Raw genomic sequence first — 27,412 nt, 5'->3', positions numbered from 1 at the left:
CCAGCTCATTTTTATTAGTAAAGGTATTTTTCTACAAATTTTAGAAGAATTCTAAAAACCTATTTTTTCATTGGTTACCATTTCTATAAATGGAACACTCTGCAGATATATAGTCTCCTGAGTCAAGTTCCTGTCATAAGCTTTGATAGTCACATTTTTTCTTATAATACTGTAATATCTAATTGCACATGTGCTACTCTGAACGTAGTGTCAAAATATGTGTAGCAGCCTTTCTTCTGCCCTTGATCCAAGAGCTTCTTGTACAGTTTTACAGGCCAACAATCTCACATTCTGCAGAGGTGGGAAGAAAGAGTGTGCGAGAAGGCTGCTCCCACCTCTGTCTGAAAGGACTGTGCTGGCTAAAGGATGTGCAAAGGAAAGTGGTTCTCCATTCCTTAACCCTCAAAAGGGCCATTAAAATAAGAAATATTTGTTACTTCCATTAAGAAATGGTTTGTAACTGATGCAGATGGAATTGCTTTTCAGCCCATTTTATCTATCCAAGAAGTAATCTGCAATACCGGATCAAATGGTAGAAATTACAATATAGAATATAATAGTGGACATATAAGGAGGTATGACATATTGGGGAAAAGCCAGCATGGCCTCTGTGGAGGAAAGTTGTGCCTCACTAATCTCTCAGAGGTCATGGACAATGCCATTGAATATGCAGACAGGAGTGACACATGCAATAAAGCCTACCTGAAATTTCAAAAAGCTTTGACTAGATCTCACCCCAAAGGCTTGTAGGGAAAGTACGCTACCTTGGAATAAGAGAGAAGATCCTTATATGGATAAATAACCGGTTAGAGGGAGGAAATAAAGATCAGGAGGAAACAATTAGTTTTTCCAGTGGAGAGTGTTGGCCAACAAAGTTCCCTGTGGATCTGGGCTAGGCCCTGTGTTATTCAACATACTAATAAATGATCTGGAAGAGATGGTGAAAGGTGAAGTCTGCTGATTGTAGTACCCTGAATAACTAAATCAACAAAAGCTGACTGCAAAGTGTTGCAGAACAATCTCACAAAACTGAGTCACTGAGCAGATGAAATTCAGTATTGATGTAAACTGCTATATGTGGAGAAAAACAGTCCTAGCTTTAAACACACAGTGATTGTTTCTGAATGACTTATCACTCTGGAAAGAGAGTTGTGACTGATAATGCTATGAAAACCACTTCTACTAAGCAGTGAGAAAAGCAAACACCAAGGATTATTAGAAAAGGAAAACAGAGAAAAGACTAGAAAGCATGAAAAAGACAGATGGGGTCTGATTATTTGCTATTTCTCATAATACAAGAACTGGTTTATCAAATGTAATTATCAGGTGGCAGATTCAAAACAAACAAACAAGGGAAGGTGCTTTTCTCCATAGTAATATAGTTAATGTGTGGAGCTGCTTGATATATTATACTGTGAATATCAAAATTTTGCAGGGGTCTAAAGAGTCATAAGACTAAAGTCTGGGAGATAAATCCAGGAAGACTATTCAACTCAACAGTACTATTTCAAGCATGAAGTCCCTACATCACATATCACAGGCTGCCAGGACTGCGTATTAGAAAAATACCACTGTATGCTGAAGGTTATGATAACTTTTAAGCTTAGCATTTTAAAAGCTTAACTGTGCTACATATCTTTGAATGGCAAATATTTAGTATGGATTTATAATTTTATTTATTTGCATTTATTTGCTAATACTAATTTATATTATAATATTATTTATTTAAATGATAAGAAACTGCAATTATGGAATAGCAAAAGACAATTACTTGCTTATATCTACTATTAATAGTTTTTTCCAAAAGGTCTGTGTGCTTTCAACCCCACAAAAGATATTAACAGTTGTAAAACTCCTACTTGTTCTCCCCTTCAAACTCATTGTCAAACACCCCACGATGCTCTAACCAATAGAGAAAAAGAGCTATATGGAGCAAACCAGACGGTGATATGTCTACATTCTGCCCTTATCACAAAGAATATTAAGCTATGGCTTTGTCTTGCCTTGTAACCTGCTTTTTACCCATTACAAAAAGTCCATTTAAATCCTGATTGGCATATCTATCTGGCAGCCTTTCATTCTATTCCTCTGATGCAGTCTTTGCCTCTCACAAGGACATTAAATAGAAACACGCTTTCAGTTTTAAGAAATACACACAGTAAAACAATCCTCAACATCTTCATGCAGCCATTGCTGGACTATAACCCTGTTGTGCTGCCACATGCTCTTTCTCTGAAAATTGAACAGATCCCCTTCCCCCTCCCCCCAAAAATTGGTAGTTTTCATATCAAGGCAATTGAATAAAGGCAAAACACTGGGACTGGTTACAAAGACTTGTATGGGGGAGAGCTGATTTGTGCATGGCACCCAGTGTATAGACTATGTACATAATATACACCTACATACCATGTAGGTATTCTACCCTTGCATTAAGAGACAGAATTTGTAACTTGTCATGTCTATTATACTGCTTTCCACCCTACAACTGTTTGTAGTGAAACACTGCTGAATGCATACCAGGTCACCCAGCTGGGCCGCATGGATGCTGATGAGCCTTCTCTGTGTTGCTCCCTGTGCTTCTGCAGGAGGAACGGGAGGCACTGCTCCCAATCCTGAGACGAGGTCCCAGTTCCAGGTACCTGGCCTCATTTCATCTGCTGTGCAGCTCACTAACAACTTACATCATTTCATTAGGGTGACTAAACGTGTCAGTGTAAGGAGGTGCCCCGGTAACTTCATGAACAACTTGAGCACAGAACAGAAATTACCCACAAAGTGTAAATCTGATAATAATGCTTCAGTGTGTACAAGCATGTAAGAATTAAGACTAATGCAGTCCCAGCAGTATTCAACGGCTGGGTGTTCTAAAATTTTTGTAAGTTCAAGTTGAATGAGGATTATCAATGTTTTTGTAAAATTCATAGCATTTCTTAGCCTGAAGCAGGTCTTTCCAGATGTTAGTGTGCTGTTTGAGTGCATTTCAGAGGTCTGCATTGGACTCAGGCAACAGAAATTTAGGCATGAAAATGAAACATATAGGAATTAGTTAATGGTTTCAAATCTTTGAAATAGAGGCCTACTTTAAGCAAAGTTTTATGTTGCGGTTGATTTTTAAAGATGATTGAACTATTTGTTATGAAAAACTTGCACAATCAACTCTCCTTTTTTTCCTTTTCTTTCTGCTAACCATATGGTCCTAAATAGATTTGGACGGTTACAAACCTATATGAAACTCTTCAAATTATTCATATTAAAAAAGTTTTTGTCTTTTGATTCCTTCATCCCTTTGACAGTTACCTGTCATTTCTGCCACAGATTGCATTAATGAAACCAATAAATAGAGGATCAGCACCTGGTGAATATTTGCCTCTAATAAAATACTACTGAATATGTGTAAAGATTTACAGGGCAGCCCAGCGAGCCACTAGCCCTCTGCATTCTGCCTGCTTTGCTTTCATAAAGAATAGTAAAACTTGTATGTGGCCATAGGATGAGATTGTGTTGCTAACATACGGCCTGGCAGCGTTGAATGTGAAACGAGCTTAAGAAACTGCAAATAGAAGACATAACCATGTAATTTTGCCACACTTTAGGAAGCATTGTTGGCTGAAATTTTCTGCAGCAATTGAGCCTGAGGCTGAGCGCTGGCATAAAAACCTCCAGCTGAAGCTTTTGAAGTTTGACAGTGTAATAAAACAACCATTTTAATAGATAGTGCCCAGATGACCTTGCCTGGAGGAGTTACTACCTGGAGCACAGAGAACCAAGAGAGGGAGGTCAACGCCACCTCTGAACCCAAGGCTTCACCCTGTGACATGCCGAGCACCCTTTGCTGCTGCCATGAGAAAGCCCAGTATCTTTGAGAGATGAGACCCATAATAAACCACCACCCCTCAGATGCCTGGCAAAGGGCGTAGAGACAGACCTTGTGGTACAGAAAATGAACAAAAACAGGCCATGACAGGCAGCGGGGCAATGTCAGAGAAATTGGCAGCCGATCCTTTCCAGGGGTATCTAATGAGCTCCAGCTCAGCTGCCTGCCCTGTCCCTCACCAGCCCTGCGCAGCGCTGGGAGAGATGGTCTCTCCCATAGTAGTCAAAAAACATGGACGATTAATAGAAGAATAACAGCAGGATGTCAGTGTAATGAAGGAGCTACCTGGCGTGATGCTCCCTTGCATTCACTGTCTGCTGGTAACAAAAGCTCATCCTGCCTGTATCAATTTGAGAAAAATTTAGAGCAGCCAGAGGTCATTTTCACTTAGTATTCTAAACAAACAAACAAACAAATGAATGCACAAAACTTCCTGCAATAGGAGGCATTTGCACTACATATGTAGTAAATCATATTGACTGTGAAATCTAGAAAAACAATAAGTGGTTTGTGAATCAATAGAGGCTGCAGTTATTAACTTATTTGTCATTTACTCAATCTCCAGCTTCAAAAACAGCTTCTCAGCTACTGACGCTACTTAGAAAAATACTAATCTAAACAGAGTAGCTCCATCTTTCAAAGAAACTTATTTTTTCCATAACCAGACACTCCATTAACAAACTACTGCAAATGATTTCCTCATCTTAATAAACATTCTTAACAAGAAAAGCAGCAAACAAACTAACAGAAAAAAAAAACTGGTGATTACTTTAAGTGTGAAGTACTGGCCACACTTGAGAAAAAAAGGGAGAAAAAGTAAATTGCTAGTTATACCTATTACTGTTTTTATTTGGAATTATGCCAATCTCTGTTATCACTGAATAGCCTGCAAGTATTCATTTGCTTACTAGACTGAAAGACACAGCATTCAACTTGAATGCTTTCTAAAAGGAATGGACAGAGAAAATGAATGTCTCCAGTTAAGAAAAAGACACAAGGTATATAACTTGGATTTAAATAACCAGAGATAATATCTTCTCTCTGGTAGATTACAGGGACTACAAGGAAAATTTAAAAGTTTTACAAAAAAATATGGAGTTCTATTTAGCTCTGACAGCACACAGACAGTCTTAAGAGTTAGTAGAGGTTGCTATATACATATATGGAGCTCAATACAATATGATTTAATAACCTTTCACAAACAAAATCCAGCCAGCTCTGATGTACTTTTTCCGATTGAATACTGCTTATTCACCACGGCCTATTTTATTTTCTTCTACCCACTGAGTGCCCAGAGAACCAGCTACATTTTAATAACATAGTTCTTCACATACATGTGGCCTGAGTAAGGACACAGCTGGTTTCTGCTTTTTCCTAAAGCATCGTTAGAAAACCAGCATCAGACATAGCATTGTCCAGGTTAATGCCATGACCTGGGATTAGGGAAGAGGGTCTGCAAATGCAACTGATTAAACTTAACTCTGCCAGTAACGCTTTTCCGCCATCTCAGGCAAGCTTATAGCCATGATCTTTAATACTCAGTTCATTGTCAGGATAATTTTGCAAGAAATCCTATGTGGTCTTTGCCCTTAAGCCCCCTCCAGGTCTCTATGTAAAGCCATATTATTTGTGTATTTCCTTGCATTTGTGCATTTCCTTGTCCCTAGCATTCTGCAACATGTGGCTATAATGCCTAGCAACGTAACCTCAGGGAGGACACTTTGAATCTAGATGGAGATTTGTAGCCCCCTGCACATCTGTATTTGGGCATGGGCAGCACACTTCGTAAAAAGCAATAGTCAGCATCATGGGGACAACCAGGAACAATGCATGAGAAAAGTCAAGGAAGTTATTGATTTCCTTATCGAATTTTTCTACATTTCTGTCTCTCCTTCTAGGAGACCTGCTGTTTTTTTTACACGTATACAAACACAAGCTACTTTCTACCCTTCCTTGTTGAAATCTCTGCATATTTTTTGTTGTCTTTTTCTTTTTTTCTTTTTTTTTTTCTTTTTTTTTTTTGCCAGAGGATTAGGAAAATAGTCTCTAGATTATCATACAACAAAACAGGGCAGAAAATATTAACATTGGCCAACAAAGGAAAACCTGGTGACTCTATCTCTGCTTGCCTGCTGGTGCGTGCTGAAGGGCACCCTGGGATCAGCTATGGCTGTTCAGCACCCGCTCTAGCTCCTGTCTGAGCCATGTGCTTGACTTCCCCGCGTGCAGAAAGCCGGGAGCCAGAAGGAGGAGGGAAGGGGGGATTCTGGTGCACCCCACAGTCCCATCACAATGGGAGTTAAGATGGGGCTGAGGCACACGCTCAGATCCAGGGGGGGTGGGAAGCAGCCTGTGGTGGTAATGCAGACATAGACCGCGCACTACACAGCTGGATCTGACATTGTTAGGATCACAGTCTGCAAGCATATAAAAAACATAAGCAGATTGAATGAAACCTTAGCTGATGCTCTGCCCTAATAAATGCAAAATCTTCTCTTATGCTAAACTGGTGTTAAAGCACCTCCCACAGTGAGGTCTCTGATTTCAGGATTAATGTTCAAAGCACCACAAAAGCCTTCTATTTCCACCTTCTCTGCATGATATGATTCGTTGCTTAACACTCTTTCCCCCCCCCCCCCCCCCCAGAGGTGACTCTGTTTGGAGCATTTAAATTGCACATAAAAGCCCAATAGCTGTGCTCTTCAAATTATCTGTGGGAAGAGCAGACAGCATGTTGCCTACATGATGAATGTCAGATCAAGTTCTGATGGAGGACTCGGGCACCTCTTCATGGAAACAAAGCAAATGTTTCCCAAATATTCACTCCTGGGCAATGAGTCTAAGTGATTTAAACATTGTGTTGTGTGTAATGTTTCCAGGAACTAGAAACAAACCCAGCACCCTGGAAGAGGATGCTCAAGTAGAGAGGGGATGATAAGGAAAAGTGTGGAAAGGAAAGGAAGCAAAAAGAAACAACAAATGCCCTGGTTGTGAGGGACATCTCATGACTTCAGAGAGGTACAGAGCAGATATCTACTCCTGAGCTTGTCATCCTGGGCTCCTTTCTATAGCCAGTGGAGATAAGGAGGCAATTCTAGGACACAACTCATCTCACCCTAAAGAGAGCATCTCAAATAAGTCAAACAATTTGCATGCTGGCAGTGCCTATTTGTTTTTCTATTGATTATAAAAGAAGCCTGGAGGATTGGAAAAATGTCTGGTTTTAGTCAGATGATTCCCATATCTGTCTCCAGTGGTTTAGCAGTTCATATTTCTATGTGAATGGAAATGTGCTCTCTCAAGTATATTCAATAATACAAAGTTACCTCATTAACTAATTATTTAAATAAAAAGAAGGGCAGCCTAACTTCAGCCCCCTAGAGAAGGGATGCCAAAGGCGAATTCAGATTACATATTATCCATGTCTTCTCAAGAAGTCCCTATTTTTTTCCATTTACTATACAGGCTAGGGGGGATATCAGGCACTTCAAGTGGAAAAAATCCAGGACAAAGTATCAACTGTAACACTACGTCAAAATAAGTAGAGCCCTCTAGGTAACAACAATATTCCTCCTTTTCTACATAAAGGAACTGGAAGCACCTTTGATGTATTCTCTCTGGTTAGATCCCTTTTCTTTTCCCTTCTGTTTAAAACAGTAGCATATTTCTGATATAGAACAACCACCCAGGAAAGTTTGCACAGGTAACGTTAACTGCAGACATAACACTTTTGAGGCCCAAAGCAGAACTAAGTTTTCTTAAATATTACTGATTAGTTATGCTTGCTGTCAGCTTTATTTTTAGAAATATTACTTTAAATCACATCCTAAACCCACCCGGGAAAGGAACTATCCATGTTCAGTGGCCAGTCAAGGAACCACAAAGTGTGGTTGCAAACTGGCAGGCAAATATTTGTTATATCAGGGCTCAGAAGACTCAAGCTCTTGCAGGACCAAGCCAAGCATGATTACAGCTTTGCTCCTGGACAAACATCTATTTTCACAGAAAAAGAGCCAGTATAAGCAAAGATCTTCCACTACACTAGATGTCTATGCTCCAAAGTGCCTTAGTTTAGCGCTGCAAGTCTAGGCGGAAGCACATAAAAATCAAGGCAAAAAGAATAAAATTATTCATTAAAGGTCACAAAGAAATTTTGCCACTCAGCTTTAAAACAAAACCATGAGCAGTTCTGTTTTTCATTCAGCGTGCTCACTAGAGGTTTAAAAGGACTATATCAATAACTGCTTTAATGTGATTTAAAAGAATATCTACCGGCCTAGCCGAGTATGATTGCATTTCTAAAAAGATTTGTTTTGACGTCCTCATTTAGATAGGACTTTGGTTTAGCAAAGCACATAAAGAGATATATTTATGTGCTTTACTTCAGTTTGAACAGGTTTCAGGATGTAGCACTCCCCTGGATACAGGGCAAAGGCAGGATGAGGAGCTGGAAGACATGGCCTCACAGTACACACATTATGCATGGCAGAAATACGTCTATGCCTTCTTGCATAGTGATGCTCACTGACACAACACTAGTCTGAATTCTGTACATTTTTAAAAATGAAATATTGGAATCAACCTCTCAGGCAAACAGTCAGATGTTTTAATTATCATGAAGGCTGAGGTACAGAGAAAACATACAATCCGTAGACACCTACAAATATGAACTTAGAGTTCAAGGGTCACAAAAACATCCTTGTTACCGAAGTACCTTGAAGCTTGCCAGCATTAGAATCTACTGCTGGATTCCTTGAGCCAAGGAAGGCTTTATCTTTCCCACGTGAATTAATCTATTGAATATTTAATGCTGATATGGCATAAAGTAGCAATTCTGAACATGAACTCCAGAAGTCAGCCAAGCTCAATTCCGACTGTCCTACTTTTTTGGGAAGTCTACATATGTGTAAAAACCCATACTCTCTTGAGAAAGGATGAAATGTTTCTGAAAGTTTTCATCTATCCAGAGGTTCAAAGTGTTTGATAGGTCACTGGAGAAACTATGTGTGAGATGGTCAAAGCTGCATGACAAATTTAATTTTAGGACAGGACATCACTTTTTGTGTACATGGTCTCTATGGGAATGTGTTACTAAATAAATTATTTTCCCTAAATTAAAATCTAATGCTTAATCAGTTCACGCTATATTTAACAGTTCCTATTTCAGCCTGCTTTCAAAATTTACTCAGAGTTCAGCTGGGGCAATGTGTCCTGCGCACGTGTCCCTTTGTATGTTTGTTTAAATTTATAACCATGAGCCTGTCAAAACGTGGTTAAAGGGTGGGTAATGGCAGTGAATGTAGCAAATCCATCCATTTCCCCAACCCGGTGGCATGCACAGTTTCCACTGCAGTGACCTACTTGACAGAGCTGCAAACCTGCACGAGCACCAGGATAAAATCATTTATGACATGAACAGACCATGTTGTTGTTCTTGCAGTTCCACTTCCAGTGCACAGCAACTCTAACCTTTCTATAGCAAGCCCATAATATTTAATAGTCTCCTTAAAATCCACATTGCATGTTTATTGATCAGAATCCACACTTCCCATTAGTTTCTAAATATTCTGCTTTCAGAGAATGGCTTGAAATCATGAAGCAGACACTTTTGGAAACCAGCAAGTAAATAAACAGAACGCTTACCATGGGCATACTGGCAAAAAGAAGAATGTAATCCCTCCGTGCTGGTTCTCAGTTCACAACTCCCAGGCGTCTGCTGTAGGCAAGGAGGCACCCTGGACTGCCCCGTAAAGGACTTACACCTTGATTCCACCTTAAGTGGCAGCAAAGTATATTGTACTGTCAATTTTGCTAGGAGAAGAAAGAGATCTGCTTTCCAGACCACCTCCCAGGGAAGCAGTTATGTAGTTTTAAGAAACAGAAGACACTTCAGGCAAAAAAACTGATCTATTGCCATGCATTTAAATTTGAAACAAATTTCAGTTTCCTACTTTCGCTGGCTCAGGTTTCATCCAGGCTGGGGACCTCCTGAAGAATACTTTCACTCTCAATTTGCAATTTGACCTTAAACAGGAAGAAGGAAGGGGATTTCAGACTATCACAAAACAAAGTGGGAAGGAACAAAATAATCCCTAAAAATTTAGTCCTTCTCAGTCTTTTGAAAAATTTAAATAGGATTTTAGAATGTTTTAACAGTTTGGAATTGACTTAGATGTGTTTTACACATCATCAAATACTTGCCAGGTCACCAAGTTTAGTATCCCACTTTGAATTTATCTATGATGCAGTAACTACACTACATTTATACAGTAGTTATACTTCGGTATCCAGTAGCTATATTGCAGTTACAAAAGAAGAAAGTATGTATCCATTTGGTACAAGAGAGTGCAATTCCACTGAACTTAATGAAATTACTTTGCTCAACAGCAGCTGAAATCCCAGTCCTGTATTTGTGATTATCCTAGTAGGATATACACCTTGCCCATGAGGGGGGGGGAAAGAAAGAAAGAAAGAAGAAAAAAAAAAAAAAAAAAGCAATACATAAGAATTTAAAGGGTTTATTCTTAAAAAGCTTGATGTTAAACTTCATTTCTTCTTCATTATCTTTCCTACCGCACACCCTTTCTCTTCTGTACCCCTAACATTAGTACAATTCTTCTTGGCCTTGACAGGCCAAAACAAGAGGTGAGACATAAACAAGCATAAGCTGCTTTTCATTAAATGCAAAGTATGTAATGTTTTTTGGAAGAATAGCTAAAGGGTTGCACAGAAGTGTAAGTAACAGAAACAAATTTATCTTCCTAATCTATACAGTTTTGCTATTTACATTTTCTTACACATTTCTTTTATATTGTTCAGTGTATGATGCTTACCGCATACACTGGATGCGAGAAAAAGAAAAAAAGAGAAAAGAAAAAGGTTGTGTACATTATACCTAAGCGTTTTGTTCTCATGTGCTATGAAGAACCGGAAAAGACATCAACTTACTCCACACCTGCATTAGCTCTTTTTTAGCACATTGTGGAGTATATAAATAAATAAATAAAAATAAAAAAAAAAAAAAAAAAAAAAGATGATCGGTGGTATTCATCTGCAGATACAAACTGTCCGTAGAAATGCATAAATGTTAATCAGCCTGCTACTATTATTTGCTTTTACTCATGTTATCTTCTATTGTATAGGGTTTTTTTAATTATAGCTCTGCAAGCAAACTCCTTCAGTATGCCCTTTATAACCACTAGAAAAAGAAAAATATTGCAAGCACTGCATGCATTCCAGAAAGGAATTCTGAAATAATTTTCTTAACACTGTTATGAAAAGTTTTCATGTGTACAGTCCAATAATAATCTGCATTCTGGCTGCCTCAACCACCCAAGATCCCCTCTGGCATCAGTAGAACAACTCAGAGGAGTAGAAGTCACCTCACTGAATGCGTTCCAGTTAAATTCATCATCTTGCTCCTTAACGTCCTAGTTTTTGAGTTTTTGCTTGCTTGCTTATTCTTTGAAGATGTAACCAATTTTAAGAATTATACCAGAAACTCTCACATGAACATGGGTATCACTACAGCGTAGTAATCTGCTCTCCAGACATCCATCTGATTTATATAGAAGATTTGGCTCCAAAGAATTATTCAGTAAGCAAGTTCACCCATGGGAAAAACTTATTCATTCATTATTTTAATTTCACAGAAGCTGGAGTGGTAATAAACAGGTATTTTGATAGAAGCAAACAGGCTCTAAGGGCATTTTTGCCATACTTCTTCTAATCCTTTGAATATATACTTTTTTCTCCTCCCTTCAAACATTACCTTCCCATCCCATCCCTATATAATAAAAAAGAGAATAAATCAAAGGATGGGAAAAATGCAGTCCTAGGTTTTTCCTCCCTGAGAAGACAAGTGACTGAAATATTCAGCCCTCAGTTCTTCCCATAGTTATGAAGACACAGATAACAGAGGCTTGGGGAATACAGGCAAAACCCCTGTGCCTCTTCTGTGAACATTTTCCTCCAAGTTATTTAGAGGAAGCTGTGTGCCAACAATCCAAACAAGTCAAGGAACAGGAGTCTATTTCAGTAACCTAATGGCTCACAAAAATGGAAATGACAGAGGGAATGAGAAGACTTCTCATTCTGATCTGCACAGATTAAAACGAAAACAAAATAAAAAATAAAATTAAAAAGCCAAGGTATTCTTGATACCAGGGTGTATTTTTGGATCTTTGAGGTCTGTGGTTTTGTGTCACACAGCGCTTCTAACTCCTGAGAGCTCACTTCCAGCACAGCAGCAATTTCCCAGTGGAAGGTGACAATCTTAAATAGCTGTCATGACTGGAGCATGAGTTTGAGGAAGAGGAGGGTACCAGTGAGCACACCATTGCACAGAGCAAAACCTTAAAATTCATGTAGAAAATGCAGGTTTGGAGACAGAACGCCTGTGTTAGATGCACAGCAGCTCTAGGCTGGGATGAGATGCAGGAGCATGCCTGGCCTTCCCTTGCAGCCTGGACCACCTTGGAGGGATGAAGGTTGCCCTCTGACTGCTTTTTCCTTCTGTCTTGTTTGTTTAATAATTAAAATAATTTTCAGTTAAAAAGATTCATATCTAACACAGCAAACCAGCTGCAGGAAACGTTCTGACTGGATAGGAAAAAAATGTCAAGATATTACTTTGTTGTGGCTTTGACACACACATTGAAGATTTCTGACAAATCTACTTCTGTGACTTCATTTGTTATTGGCTCTGCAAGCATCTAATTCCAAAATAAAGACTTTAGTTGGGGGAGAACAAAGTATCGAAAGATGAAAACTTATTATTTGGAACAAGAGGGAATTCCTATCACGGACTGATAGATAATCACAGATGGTAAGGTAAATGGAATACTTTCAGGAGGCTTGGTTTGTTATAGAGGCAGCACTGAAGGGGTTGTAGTTGACTGTTGACAGAGGTTTCGCTGAAAGAGAAGGAAGTGCTGTATTTGTTCATATAGTTAGTCAAAATCCTCCCTTCAGTGGCTCGCTTCTTTTGGACTGCCACTTTCTGCTCTTAAAAATAAGCCACTTCAAAAAAGGGATATGTTAGGGAGTGTTTATCAGCTCTGGGCTATTGCTTTGCAAAATTTTTAGGTAAAATGTTTTTAACCACATATTTCCCTTGGGTCTTACCATAAGGCAGGCAAGCAAGCCATCCTTCTATTTACCATGGAGCAGTTGTCAGCTTACTGCTTGAGTTCAAACACTAGTGTTAAAAAGAATAGCGTAAGAGAAGTGTCAGTGAATGCTTACCAAAGCAGGAGTTGACAAAGCCATACCACCTACAGCTGTATTCCCCTCCAATCCATTTGCCATGGATGTTAGATGCAAAACTGAGGGTCGTGCCTGAGATGCACACTAACATGTCACTGATACTGATGTTCAGGAGGAGCATGTTGACCGGGTTACGAAGGACTTTAAACTTGCAGAAGAGGATGAGGACAGTCAGGTTATTCAAGAAACCAAAAAATAAAATAAATCCCAGAAATATAGCCACTACTGTGTGCCCGTTTCGTGAGAGTCCAGTCCTTGAGTCAACAGGGTCTGTAGATGCACCAAAGCTCAGATTGTATGTCCAAGTGTGGTTCATTTCTAACTTTGACACAAGTAGAAGAGGGCAGAGAAGACAGATGCCCTACTCTGAAGTCCTCTAGCAGTTTCACAGAAGCGTCTCTCCATTACAATTCACATCATCTCCTGATCCTTCTGGTCTTCATTCATCTGAGATAGTTCTTCGATGTTAACGCAGACATGAATACTGTATGGCAACACAGAAAATGGAAGGTGTCTTTAAAAGGTGCTTAAACATGGTCTCTTCCTTCAGAGCAAATTAAGCGCTACCAGCAGTCAGCTACCAGTCAGTTCCAGCATCACCTATTGTTTATTCTGACAATGGGTGTCTTTCTGACAAAAGAGAAGAAAACACCTAGTAAAAACAAAACAACTCTTTCCATATTAAGACCAAACTGGGTACATTATTTAATTACAGCTACTCCCTCACTGAATTTTAACAACTATTTCTCAGTCTTTTTAGCTCTCTCTCTGATTTTCAACAGAAAAAAAACAGTCTATTAAAGTTTCCTTGGATAGTCTGAATAGTTTTTCCCTGGCTTACAGTTTAGCCTGGATAGGGCTAATTACACCTTTTTAGTCAAGTTCCTCAGGTAAGAAAAAGCATTGTAAGACAAATCTTTTGCAACAGCTTCAGAGGAAGCTTTTTCTGCCTTTAGTTAACCCACATCTAGTGAAGCTTTAGTCTTGGTTAGGGCTTAATTAAAATGACCCAAAATTTAGGAGGAGGACCATGTATTTCTTCACCCAGAAAGACTAATTTCAAGTGCAGCTACTGAAACTTTCATGTGCTTACAAAGGTTGGCAGAGCTGTGATATCAATTTCACTTCTTTTACATTTGCCAGTGGACAGATGTTCTCCTTTATTATTTATAAAACAGGCAGGCTCCCGAAGCTTCACATATCTTTCCTACCACAGACATAAATTTGGATATCCATACGGGAGTGGATACAAGGTGCATGTATTTTGTGAAGCAATAGCATAGTGCTTAGATTTTTAAGTGTTTAGCCAGTCTTCTCCATGGTTGCAGACAAATTCTGCACAGACATTTTTATAAAAAATGAAGGTAGATATATATAAGAATTTCCATTTTTCAGTGCACAATACCCATTGTTTGCTGAACTAAAAAATATGAAAACTTCTCTTTGAGGAGTCACGTACTCCTCAGAATGACACACATTTCAAAAAGAATGGCACACATTTCAAATATTTTCTCTATTACTCCTAACCACTGCTTTTTGGAAATGGTCTTGTAGAAAAGATGCATTAACCAACTGGAAAGATGAAAGAGTCCATCAGAGTCTACTGAAGACAAGGGTTTTTTTTTTTTCTTTTGTCATACCTTTGTGTATCATACCTTTCTACTGTAAATCTTTATAGCAAGTATTTCTTCTATTTCTTTACTTTCACAAAGTCACTGTGCTAAATATACCTCATCAATGCAGTGACTTTGAACTTTAATGTACACAACCTGTCTTAAATTTGTCCTGTCATGACGTACACTTTACAGGAGACCTTATACTCTGGTCATTTACAGTCTGAAAAGCTGATGTTTTCTACTTTTTCCTCTCATTTAGGAAAGACAGAGTCATTTGCATTGGTAAGGTTCCCAAATGTTCAGGAAGAACATATAAAGTCCATTCTTTTTAAATATCTTCTTTCCAGTTCTGGTTGCAGGTTATAGATATATAGCTATATAGATATAATATAGTCTAAATATACTTATACTTGTGCTTAAAGGAACAGAATTAAAGTTCAGTGGAACAAAACACAAATGTGAGAACAATGATCAAAAGTATAATGTTGAGTGCTTCTGAGACACTAATTGCATGACTGAAAAGGCAAACAGCTCAATATTTTTGGAAGAAAAAAGCATTGTGGCATTGTGCTGAAGTAGAGATTCAGAAGAAATAATTCACAGGAAAAAGAGAATGTACAGTAAAACAAACTGAACAAGGAATCATTTGTGCATGTTTTTATAATTCTGCTTATACCTAAGCTTCTAACAAACTAATCTATTATTTTTTCCATTATTTCCAAGACAAATTTGTTTGATCTGTTTGCATGTCATTGTTTATTGAAGATGGCAACCAAGGTCAGTCCCATCTGCTCCTCTTTAAAGCATATTGCAGAATTTGGCTTCAAAATTTGCAGAGACTTAAGTCTGATTTACAAACAGATTAATTAAGTTACAGATGTAATTTTTTCCAGGCTGAACTGGTTACACCTAAATAATCTGTAGCAAAGATTACAGTAACCACCATAAATGTTTCTATGTGGGAATTAACTTCACCAGAATAATCACAGGCAAAGGGTTTGAACTATATGAATATAATATTGTTGTTAAGGCACCATGACCTTGGAGTTCAACAAAGCTGAAGGTTTTAATCCCTTCAGGAAATATGACAAACTTTATATTTGTATCACTACTAAACAACATAAAAATAATAAGATATGGATCTTTTATACACAGTTACATAAATATTGGATTCTTAAAGAATTTAGATTTATGTGTTTGTAAAGGATATGTGCTCACTGGGTGGGATTCAGCTGACTGAAATTTAGCAATCTAACATCAGGTGTACAGGCAAAGCCAACTGTGGAGATCACTTCTTCAGTGCCTGCAGGACAGGCAGTTCGGCCTGTGAGGCATCTGACTTCTGCATCCCACACAAGGAATTCTGCCCCAGTGCGCGTGCGAATGATGCCTCAATGCTTAGGCAAAAGGAGCAGCCCCTGGTAATTAAGCGTAAGATACATTTTTAGAAATTACTGCGTACACTGTGAAGGTGAAGCCACGTTGCCAATTGAAATTAAGTGAGGACAAAACAGATGCACTAAGACTGCTATGAAAAGTTTTGTCAGAACTTTGACAAGAGATGGGAATCTACAAAGGAAAAAGTCTGGAGAACTGTGCTGTGTAGGGATAGGTCTCATATTAGAAGAACATGTATGAAGTGCTAAAGTACTTGGATAAAGTACAAGCCAAATTCAGACTTCCAAAAATCTTCTAAACTCCCATGCAAACCCTTTGAAAGAACTGGTCTAATTTTAACTTAATATTAGCATTAAACTGAATAATGGACATTATTACTGAAGAGGACATGAAGATGGGCTTGTGTGCTTGAAGGCTCAATTGATTCCCCCCCCACACAAACACATATCTTGGTTTAATAGAGATTGCTTTCCTCTGATAACCCTGTCTTACTAGTCTTACTGTCTTACCCTACTACACCCTCTGCACTCCCCAATTTCCATGCTCTAACAGGACATACTGAACACTCCCAATTTCTACAAAACTCATGAACGTGCTGGACAGAACTCTACCTAATTCTGACAATTCTACTTCTCAATAAATTTGTTTTTTTTTTAAAAAAAAAAAAGTTTTATTCTATTCATCCAATTTAATCCTACAGTTGCACTCCGTAATTATAAAAGGTAAATGAATAAATGAACAGCCAGTTCGTCTCCTTGTATGAGCTTGAGTTTATGTGGGAAGAAAAGCGCACAAAACATGGTGAAAAAGGGCAAAAAGTTCATTTAATGTCATCAGTTATTAAAAGCCTCATCTGTTAACAAAGATTCTGGCATTAGTAATCTAAAGACACTGTCATTGCTTGCGGTCAGAAAAAAGATGTTACTTTAGCCTCTGGAAATAAAGACACTAATACTGAGAGTGTAACGCTTGTTTTTGCACTTGCCACCACGCATTAGTAAGTTTGAGCAATATTCTTTAGCAGTGAAGCTAGGTTTTTTCTTCTCATTTTGCCTCCAGATAAGCATCAACTTATTAAAAGTATTTACTTTAAGGTTTTAGGGGTGGAGTATTTCAAAATGAACTCAATCTTTATTTCTAATTGGCAATTCTTAACCATCTTCCCTTGCAAAGTTATGCAACATGACCAAAAAAAAAAAAAAAGCTTAAATCACCTTAAAGAGATCATAAAATCCCAGAAAATATATTCAAACATCAGAAGAATTTTGCTAAAAAAAAAAAAAACACCATTATTCTCTTGTGATACAGAGGAGCTAAAGAACAAAATTTATATTTACATATGCACACAGCCTTATTCAGCCTGTTGTTAAGAGTCCATACTAAAATCAAATTTTGAAATAGTGATTTTCATTCACTTATTCATATTATTAATTCAAAATCAATCCCAGCTGGAATTTTATGAAGAGAGAATCAATCATTTGACCCAATGCCAGAATTTTGGGAGTGCAGTATTTAGTTTAATTTGTGGGGGGAATAATACTATATTTTAAGATTCATACACTAAACCTTGCCTTCCAGGTGACAGACTAAATTAGTATAATTAGAAGTATCCACAACCAGATGAATCACCTGAAGTAATCCTTCTTGCAAACACAGGGAAAAGAAGTGGGACGTCACAACACAGAAGACAAAATTCCCATCTGTTCTTGACTATTTTTTCACGCCTGAGTAACACTAGAAGATGTCAAAAGATCCAGAAGCAAGTCTTTAGAAGTAATCCATAAAAGAGAGGAGGATCATTGGTCCAGATGTTTATATATCTCCCAGCTCTCAAAGCTATCTGTGGGAGAACCTCTTGCATGCACTCTTACAGATTTACTTTTAGGAATTCACACTGATAAAAAAGTCTAAGATGAAAACAAAAACAACAAAACTACAGAATATGCTACGAAGTCCACCACCTTTGAAAGCCATGCTATTTACTCAAGAGAAATCTTTAACAGCATAGTAAAACAGTATAAGAAGACCCCAAACCATTTCTTTTTTGGGGGGGGGGGAAAAAAAGAAAAAGAAAAGCTACTTGTGTTTAGGATTTTAAAAGTTAAACAAATCCTCCAACGTGTGAAGAGGAATTTGTAGCACAGACAGCTTTATTCCAATAGTAAATGAGACAGAGCCATGCCCGTGCTGAGCAGAAGCAACGAGAAAAGTCTCTTTAAAGACTTAACCGAGATCCCTGTTGGTCTGCAACAGAGCGAATAGAGGATACTTCCTCTCAACACCCCGAACCTGCCCAAGCTGCTAAATCCTGTCACACGCAAAAGTCTCTTCAACCAAACCAAGAAGAAACAGCGCTGCCGCATCTCCCTTTATGATGTTGCCTGACCTTCGCAAACTTTTTACACTTTCTTTTTTTTAAGAAAAAACAGAAGAACTACAGAAAACTACAAGAAATATCCACCTGCATCCATCGTCCAGAAGCTGGGGGAAGCGGGGAACAACCAGAGGAACAAAACCAACCCAACCCAAACCCACCTGGGTGTCCGTGCGGCAGAGACGTGCCCGGCGGCGGAACCGCCCCGCACGGTGCCCAGGCGGCCGCGGGGAGGCGGCGGCTCAGCCCGGCGGAGGCAGCGCGGCCGCTCCGGAGGCGAGGGCTGAGCGGGGAGGGCTGCGAAGGCATGCGATTTGGGGGAGAGGGTGGGAGGACAAATAAACACAAAATAAAAATTAGCAAGGCTGCGGTCCACCCCCGCAGCCCCCGCCCCGCCCCGCGGCGGGGCGGTGCTGCAGCCCGGGCCGCCTCCACCCCGGCCGGGGGCAGCGGCGGGGCAGCCGCGTTTTGGGGGTCCCCGGGGCGCCTCCTCTGCGGCACCGCACTCGCTCTCCCGCCCCCCAGCTCACACCGCCCGCCGCGCTCTGCCCGGGCATCCTCAGTCCTTGGGCGCTTCTGCACAGACAGGTCGGGCTATGCATATTTTGCATTCATAGTTGTTATAACAGAGTTGTCTTCCTCTCTTTTTTAACTAAACAGATAAAAATACCTATTCTGCAGCAGATTAGTAATGCGATTTTTAAAAACCCTCAAAGATGCAGCAGACATTTCTTGTGTGTAGCTGTCTTTCAGTTGCTTTGTCTGTATTTTCTATGTGTATCTTCCTGTCTTTAGCATTCACAGCTCGAACAAAAACTAAGGTCACTGTGTGCTGAAATCTGTGTTTTCAATAACACATCTGTCACAAAAAAATAGCATATGGCTCGAAAACTATGTAATACTGTTTCTTTCTCTTACTACTACTATCTGCTACTACTGTTCTATACTTCTACTGCTGTATTCTTTCTACAGGAGAAAAAAACCTGTGGGGAATGAATCTCTGGATAAAAACACTAGAGTAAAAGTATTCTGGGGCATGCCCTGCTCTGCAGAACATCTCTTAGCTCTGCTTCTTGCTGAGCTTCTGAAAAGTCTTTTAAATTTGCAGACCACAGTTAAAGCCTGTAAAGTGATCATCGTGGTCCTGTTTTTCCGCCTTAGTTAGATTTAAGCTTTTACCTAATCACCATTGTTGGCTTTTTAAATTCTCTGCCATAAAGATGGGCAAACTGATGCACTTATTGCAGGAAAAACATCCCAGTAAAAATTATGCTATGGAGTCTTTTCCCCAGGGGAAGCCTAAACTGAGACCCCCTAGGTATTATTTGTTGTACAAATAACAAATAATATTTTTTTCCAAAACTCAGCTTAAGTAGAACTATTTCATGAAATAAACCAAGAATTATCTGATGAAATAAATCACAAATACAGCTATTACCACTACCTTCAGAAAATATACATCACAGTTTTACTGATTAGTCCTTCATTGTACCCTAAGAACTGTTTCTCCTAGGGGAAAAAGTAAATCTCTGCTGATGTCACATTCAGACAGAGAGCAGGAGTGTACCTTCTTTAGAGATGGCTAACTAAAACCAAAAAATCTAAAAGATCAAGGCCACTTATAAAAGGTGGTCCTCCAAAGTTCTCCATTATGGCTTCTAGTTGCAACATGACACAAAGCTATCCGATTCACATACTGTAATGCTTTTTAAACTGCATGAAAACGTGCTTCTGCAGGTGTTAAATTGTACTTCAGGACTTGACGCATCTTCAGATGAAACTAGTTACGAAAGATAGAGGGGTTAAAATATGGTTTGGAGATCCTTTTTCTTCTATGAACTTTGAGTTACCTTCAAGTACTTTTAAGAAAAATTAAATTTTCAAAAAGCAGTCTGTACCAGCAAAAATCTTTGTCAACATAATTTTGGGTCATTTTCTTCCTTGATTCATTGCTGTGAATCTCTCTTTTGTTCACAGCTTTTATTTCAGAGCAGTCTGGTGGCATCACTGATTCCAAGTCTGTGCCAGGGAAGAGCAGACAGGCTGCCATATTCCAGATGGTCCCTTTGGGTGTGCAATTCCAAGGCTCTGGTGGTGCTTCAGAAACTATACTGAGACCTTTGACTTAAACTACTTGTTCTGTTCGACAAAAATTGAAAGGTTACCAGAGAGTGCCAGCAGCTCCTATGAATCTCCTGCTTATCTCCTGCTTCCAAAAAATGTTGTGAGTTTTAGTAAAGGCTCTGCTATCACACAGAAGAAGGGACAGTAAATGAATCATGAGAGGAACAATACTGGGAACACCTGCTCTACTGTCCTCAAATGAAGCATGCAAATAGCTACATCTGTACCTTTTTTCAATAGCAATATCCAAGAACTCACCAACACAACTCCCTTGCTACAGCAGCTGGAGGTGCATAGCAAGGTGCAGAACTGTGTGTCCGCCAATATGTAAGCCAAGCGGACAGACAGAAGACTAGAATTCATCTGTGAAGTTGGTAGTGTATCAATATTATACTCCTATCTTGCTTTCCAAAGTTGTCCTTAAATTTGAGAAACCCTAAGAGATCTGTATGTTACTTTCTTATATTCTTATGGGTGGGAACTGCTTTTACTATCCTCAGTTACAATCACTGTAACCTTCCCATTGCTTTATAACAAAGTCCAGATTAGTCCAAGCTGTTTTGCTCTGCATTTTGTTCCTCAGTCCACCCTTCTTCAACATCAGCCCAGAAGTAGGAGTAACATTTGGTCTGAATTTCTCAAAAACAACAACAAAAAAATCCTTTCCTGACCCTTTCCTCAGATTCACTAAAAAGCCTTAAAATTTACTTCAGTCATCATCATTTTATTGGCTTAACTCACAAGGATAGAGTGGTGACATTTGTGCATATTGTGCATATTGTGACACATGATGCATATCCAGAGACAGTGAAACTGAAAAGTCATAGCACATTATTCTACTGTGGAAACTTAGCTTTGTCAGGTGGTTGTTTTGATGTCAGTAGAATCATTTTATTTTGCCTGACAGTGATAAAACAAGGGAAACCATAAGAATGTCTTCCCTTCTGTTTGTCTGCAGCTGCAAACATTTATGCTTCTTAAAATCCTTACTGTAAAGGTATTTACCAGTGAATACTTGAAGTCAAATAAAAATATTCTTGGACGTATCACGGTATCTCATAGACTATAGCTTCAAACCCAAATAGTCCATTACTTACAAAAAAATGGCAGCAGATGACAAATGTATTGGCCTCAATTCCATATTTAGATGTTTTGGATGGCACAGATTTCACAGTTTGTGACTTTGGAGAGAGAACAGCTGATGTGAGTCCAAGATTGAAATTGCTCATAATCTCCTTATTCTGCACAAAGCGTATGAAGACAAGGCTCTGAAAGCAACTATTAAAATTTAGGGCTAGATACAATAATGTAATCATTCTAGTTTTGGAATAAGAGATAATAGTATATTATGCCACAAAAAAAAAAAAACTATCAGAAGATTTTGAAATGCCTTCTGAACAGTGTAGAGCAGGAGTGTTTCCTGTGAGTCAACACAGAATTTTGTAGTCAAACGCAGTTTTCTTTATTTTATCTAGAAATAATCATTGGGTTCGGTTACCCGTACAGAGGTATCTAACGCCTTTTGAGACATCACCAAGTATCCATTCAACCCTCTCCTGCCAGTCTAGAGGAGTATGGGTCTCCCAAAGATGGTATGTCATATTTGCCAGCCCTATACTGGCAAATGCCTCGGATACTCCATTGCATCTCAAATGACACTAGATACCTATGGGTAGTCGACTGAATCAAGCCCTTTGTGTCTCCAACAGAACCGACAGCCGTGAAAAATTTAGGCAGGTCTTACAAACTATTTTGAAAAGAATATGTCTATCAACTATTGTGTGACTGTTACAGTGATCCAAGCAAGATAATGAACCACAAAATTGTCTAATAAAAGATACTATCTGTATTTGAGACAAGGGCTTGTGTACATAAAGCTTGTCTAATTTTCCAGCTATATTATCTGGCTTAATAAAAGGTGACACCTCTGTCTATAAACCTTGTCTTACCTGTCCTTAGGCTATCACAGCAGCAGCAACACGACCACTCAGTGAAACAGTTCTTTTAGTTTCTGTCTCACTTCTGGGGTGATTTTGCTTAGGCTTCTGAGAGGCTCTGAAATGCTTACAAGAAGTTCTTTCTCATTTTTGTGCTTCATTTGAATGTCTAAGTCACAACGTGATGGTGTTTAATTTAGCTGCAGATTCTTCTAATATAATAAAAGATACTTCTAAGTTGTGAGACAGAGAAACATTTCCCAGGGTCCTGCAGACCCCAGCTGCATCCTGACTCCACAGTGTGTGAAAACTAGATGTGGTCACTTCTGCTCTTCCTTCGCTAACCAGTCTCAGCGATCTCCTCGTCCGGGTGACTGAGGAGTACTGCAGCCTCAGGGACTCCACGTAGCATGTCTGAGAGGCAAACTTAGCAGGATTAGAATTTTTCTCATTCCACTAGCTTTCCTTTTGAGGGATGTAGAAGGTTTAAAACATTCTTTCTGTACCTTTACACTTTCTTACATACTTATTTTAGATTATTTTGAAGTTGACAAAGTTCTAATGCCTTTTCCATTCATTAGTCCCACCTCATGCCCAAAGTCTTCTGCCATCAGCAGGAAAGCAACAGGAACACTTTCAGAAATCCAGGCACTAAGTTAGTAGTTCCGTTGGAAGACATGGTGCTTCAACTAATAAAAATGTCTGTGCCTCACTTCAGCTGTTGTGTTGGGGGATATATGAGAAACATTTCTTGTTATTCCAGCAAAGGGGAAATTGAGGAAACAGAAAGAACTGTTTGTTCACAAAAAGGCAGAGAGGGAACTGTGGAGGGTGTTAAGATTGTTATTTGAGTCTTGTCCAATTTCCCTCGGTATTACATAAGGTGGGATTTAGCCCATTTTCTTCTTTTCTCTGGGGGAAGTGTGGTTCTCTGACCTACTGTAGCTCAGAATGAACGGAGCTGACCAGAGCCAAACTGAGGGTGGAAAAGCTTCACAGCCCATCCCAGGCACATGACATAAGTTTCATCTTCCAGACCACTAGTGGCATCTTTTCCTGTCTTTCCTTGGGTAATGAATATTTTGCTAATACTGGGGTCTGGGGAGACAGATATGCACTGCAGCTGCCAGCAAGCTCATATAAAGATGGCAGAGGAAAAAAAGACCAGAGGGCTACAGAACAGAGGTCAGACACCCTATGTGTTTGCATGTGACTGGCAGAGCCCTTCTGCAACAGAAGTGCCTCTGTTTGAGATGTTCTCTGTCCTCCCTCATTTCCACTGTGCACCCTGCAAAAGTGTATGGCTGGCATTTCTCTCCCCTTCCACACTCTGCAGGCTCCATCACTTCCACTGCTCTCACTGGAAACAAGATGATGCCTGGAGGCGCCTTCTGTTTCCCTTGTGGCCCAGCCACAGAAAAGGTGACTCCCAGACAAGAGCAGAGTTTGGGATCTTTGTTGTGCAAGATGCCAAACTCCAAAGGCTCAAAAATCACATCAGACAATGAGGACTTTCTAAATAAAGGTTTGGGTGTGTTTTTTGAGCCCTCAGTTCACATTGCCCTTCTGCAGACAGGTGTGTGTCTGTATGTGTGTGCCAGTGTCAGAGACAGGAAATACTGTTGATGCTCGCTGTTCCGTAGTTGGCTCCCGCAGGCACATCTGCTCACTCGGATGCAGTAATTAATGCTATCCCTAAACAGCCTCTTTACAGTGTCTTCTGCATTCAGCCCTTGGAGTGATCCTAACACCTAACAGTTCTCCACACCAGCCACGTGTGCTTCCCAAATTTTCATGTCAGTTCCCCTTGCAAACCCAGGAGTTTTGCATCCACCTTATCAAAGTCCACAGGGCCGCAGGAGGCTGATACAGAGACCCAGAGCCCTTCAGCCTTGGTCCATTTTCCAATCTGGTATTTCTTTAAGGAAGATTTTCTCCTGGGCAATGGGAAGGGAACAAAACGATTGAGTTTCCTGATCCCTGTTTGGAGAACAGCACCTTCTTTTGAGATGAGGAAGAAGAGCTGTTTTTCTCTTGCTTTGTCCTGGCTGTCCACGCTGCCCCCATGCTAGGAGCTGGGACAATCGGATGCCAGTCAAAACTTGTCTGTCATTTGGTAGATGGCTGGAGTAGTTCACTTTCTGACACTACCTCTAGCTTCAGTTGAAATCTGATATATCCTTACAGATGAGGAGAGCCGGTAGCATGGATGCTAAGGAAAAACACTGAGTGGTTTGTCAGTCCAAGCTAGCAATACACACAAATGTCCGATCTGCCACAAAAGGAAGATAGAGCATGGAGCTGTTCGATATTTCTGATTCTGTTCTTACCCAAGTGCTACGCCTAACTTTTCTTAGCATCCACTGAACAGTCCCTTTGAATTAAATTTTGTACAGGAGTTATGTCTCATGCCAGATGTGAGACCTAAGCTTCCTTCAAAAAACAACCTGTTTTCAGCAGTAGGAAGGAGGCAGCTGTGAAGACAGCCAAGATCAGAACTAGACGTACAAAAAAGGAAAGGGCTAGGATGAAGAAAAGGATCATAGGAGGATGAAATTATATGTTTTAGAAAGACTGGCATGAGTCTTAAAACTTGTTTCATAGTGTGGAGATTATTCGATAGCTAGAAGGTTATGTCTGCACTACAGTAGGAAATTTAGTTGTAGCCTGTCGACACTAGTTTCTGACACTGTCATCCTAGCTGTCCTGGGTGTCAGCTTTTAGTAAATGATACTGATTTGTGCATCAGCCATCTGGGCCCTTGACTGGCTCTGTAGAAACCCTGAAATATTTGCTACCATTATTTTACTGCTAAAGGTACCACATTAATGAGCTTAAAGGCAGCTCCATTGTTTTTCAGCACAGGTCAGTCACATCTTACAGCAGACTGCTGCCTGATTTCCTCTAGTTTTTCTCATGTATATAGGACTCTCTGGGTTTATCTAAGCTACAGAGGCACAGAAACCTTCCAGGCTCTCAGGTTTAGGAGAATGTCTTGATAAAGTCCCAGCTCCATCTGAGGCTCAGACTCAGCCCACACGTCTTTTGCCTTTTCTTATGCCCTGGTTTTAGAGGAAAACTGAGCGTACAAATCAGCTGGTTGTGCTGAAATACAACAACCACATCCCTGGACAACCAGGGCCCCCAAGGCAAGTGATGATCAGTTGAGATGTTATGATAAAAACAGTGGAAACAGGGGCAAGATGGATTTGGGATCTATCCCCAAGAATTTATCAGTTGTTGTTATTGCTTATATTTAGGGTGAAATATAGGGGCAGGTCCATGATCAGGATACAACTTTTTCCCTTACATTCCTTATATTCTTGGTGATGAGCATCATGATTTTTATCCTGTTCTCCCTAGTAAGGGGAAGGGTAGTTGGCTTGTTTTTTTTTTTTTTTCTTACTTAAATATCTAGTTTCTGTGTTACTTTGGTTCTGTGAGTATCAAAACTTTCTTTTAAAAGAGCTTTAACTTATATAGAAGTATTTCAAACCTGTCCCCAGTTAAACTTGGCCCACAAAAAGTAAGCAAAAAGAACTGCAAAGTTTCTGGGTTTATATACTGTGAGTTTTTTTTCTAAAAAAATTTTTTATTCAGGCAACTAGAAAAGGTTAAAAGACCTAAGTAAATCTGGAAGACTCAGAAGTTAAATGAGGTTGAAGCTACTGTAGGTTTTCAAAGGCAATAACATGCAACAATCCCAACAGTGGATTTACCCTCGTGATTTATGCACCCATAAAAAGAAACATTTTGTGTAATTCAGAGAAATTCATTAATATTGAAAGAATTTGGCTAGGGACTCAAAATTACTCTCTAGTAAATTTCTATCTCCATATAAGTCAGGAGCAGAATCTATATTTCTAAGGCTCCGTCTTTTTTTGCCTCTTTCTTAGCAGTTGGACCTGCAAGGGCAGTTTTTTCCATCAATATATTATATTTGCAGGAGGATGAAAATTATTTCCTTCTGTTTTCGAGCAAAGCATAGTCTATCAAAGCATAGTAACAAGACTTTCCGTGCAGCACAGATTGAACTTCCATTAAGAGCAGGCATCCTGGAGAATTTTAAAAGGATATTGCCAGCTTCTCAATTGTAATTATTCTGATCACTTCCAGTCCACACATTCAGCACTCCAAACTACCATTGCAAGAAAAGGAGACCCTTTTCTCCCTTACTCATGGGTCTCATTCACAAGCAAAATGCTTCTCTATTAGAAAATGTGCTGTGTCCTTGCTGGAGACAGATTCCACTTTTGTCTAAACAATGTGTAGAAGATGGAAAATACTTCTCCCATATGTGTCTCTGTTGCTTTAGCTCCACGTTTTCCCTGGGGTTTCTCCCAAACTTCCATTTGTTGAGTCTCCCTATGTAATTCTTCCTCAGTTAAAATCTCACATCTTCTAAGCCAGTCATGTAGACTGGTTAGTCAGCTACTGGCTACTGTCAAGTAGAACTAACTTATGATTTTCAGTGTTCGGGATAAGTGTTCAATTAAGCTTAATTAAAAACAAGCCTTCGGGAGTTTTTCTTTGAAAGTTTAATAGTAAAAACATAAGGTGGGTGCAAATGTATGAGGAAGATGGTTTCCCCAGGGCATGTTTCATTCTCAGAAAAATTCATCAGCTGGTGTCCTACAAAAATACCAGCTCCATGACATTTTTCATTACTCAAGGAAAGTGACTTCTGATTAACTTGTTTGCAAACCTGTGTTGACAATGGCTATGTAGCTGGTTTCTGGAGACATGTTGAGCGGTAAAACTAATAGTGTCTTTATTTTAATTAAATTAAAAGTCAATGCTTTTTTCATTCTAGGAGAAATTT

At 39.4% G+C, this 27,412-nt stretch overlaps 1 protein-coding gene and 1 long non-coding RNA gene across 7 annotated transcripts in view; one reads left to right on the top strand and one right to left on the bottom strand.

Moving 5' to 3' along the window:
• The window catches only part of LOC112984985 (vertebrate ancient opsin-like), a 91,741-nt gene extending 72,985 nt beyond the window's left edge, over positions 1 to 18,756 (bottom strand). For 5 of the 6 annotated variants that reach the window (XM_026103264.2, XM_026103265.2, XM_026103262.2 and 2 more), the window contains exons 1-2: positions 18,691 to 18,756; positions 13,121 to 13,771 (exon numbers count right to left, since the gene is read on the bottom strand). In XM_026103264.2, coding sequence (XP_025959049.1) covers positions 13,121 to 13,457 — 337 coding nt within the window. In that variant the 5' untranslated portion in view covers positions 13,458 to 13,771; positions 18,691 to 18,756. The remainder of the gene's footprint in view (positions 1 to 13,120; positions 13,772 to 18,690) is intronic. The other variant, XM_026103263.2, reaches the window with a different exon arrangement.
• Positions 18,757 to 19,036: 280 nt separating this feature from the next.
• LOC135329928 (uncharacterized) lies at positions 19,037 to 22,476 on the top strand. Its single transcript, XR_010391605.1, has 2 exons — positions 19,037 to 19,117; positions 20,507 to 22,476. It is a non-coding gene; the product is annotated as an uncharacterized LOC135329928 (long non-coding RNA).
• The last annotated feature ends 4,936 nt before the right edge of the window (positions 22,477 to 27,412 follow it).

This window comes from Dromaius novaehollandiae, chromosome 1 (assembly GCF_036370855.1).
Source record: "Dromaius novaehollandiae isolate bDroNov1 chromosome 1, bDroNov1.hap1, whole genome shotgun sequence".
Taxonomy (NCBI): Eukaryota; Metazoa; Chordata; class Aves; order Casuariiformes; family Dromaiidae; genus Dromaius; species Dromaius novaehollandiae.
This window is presented reverse-complemented; position numbering and strand designations above follow the sequence as displayed.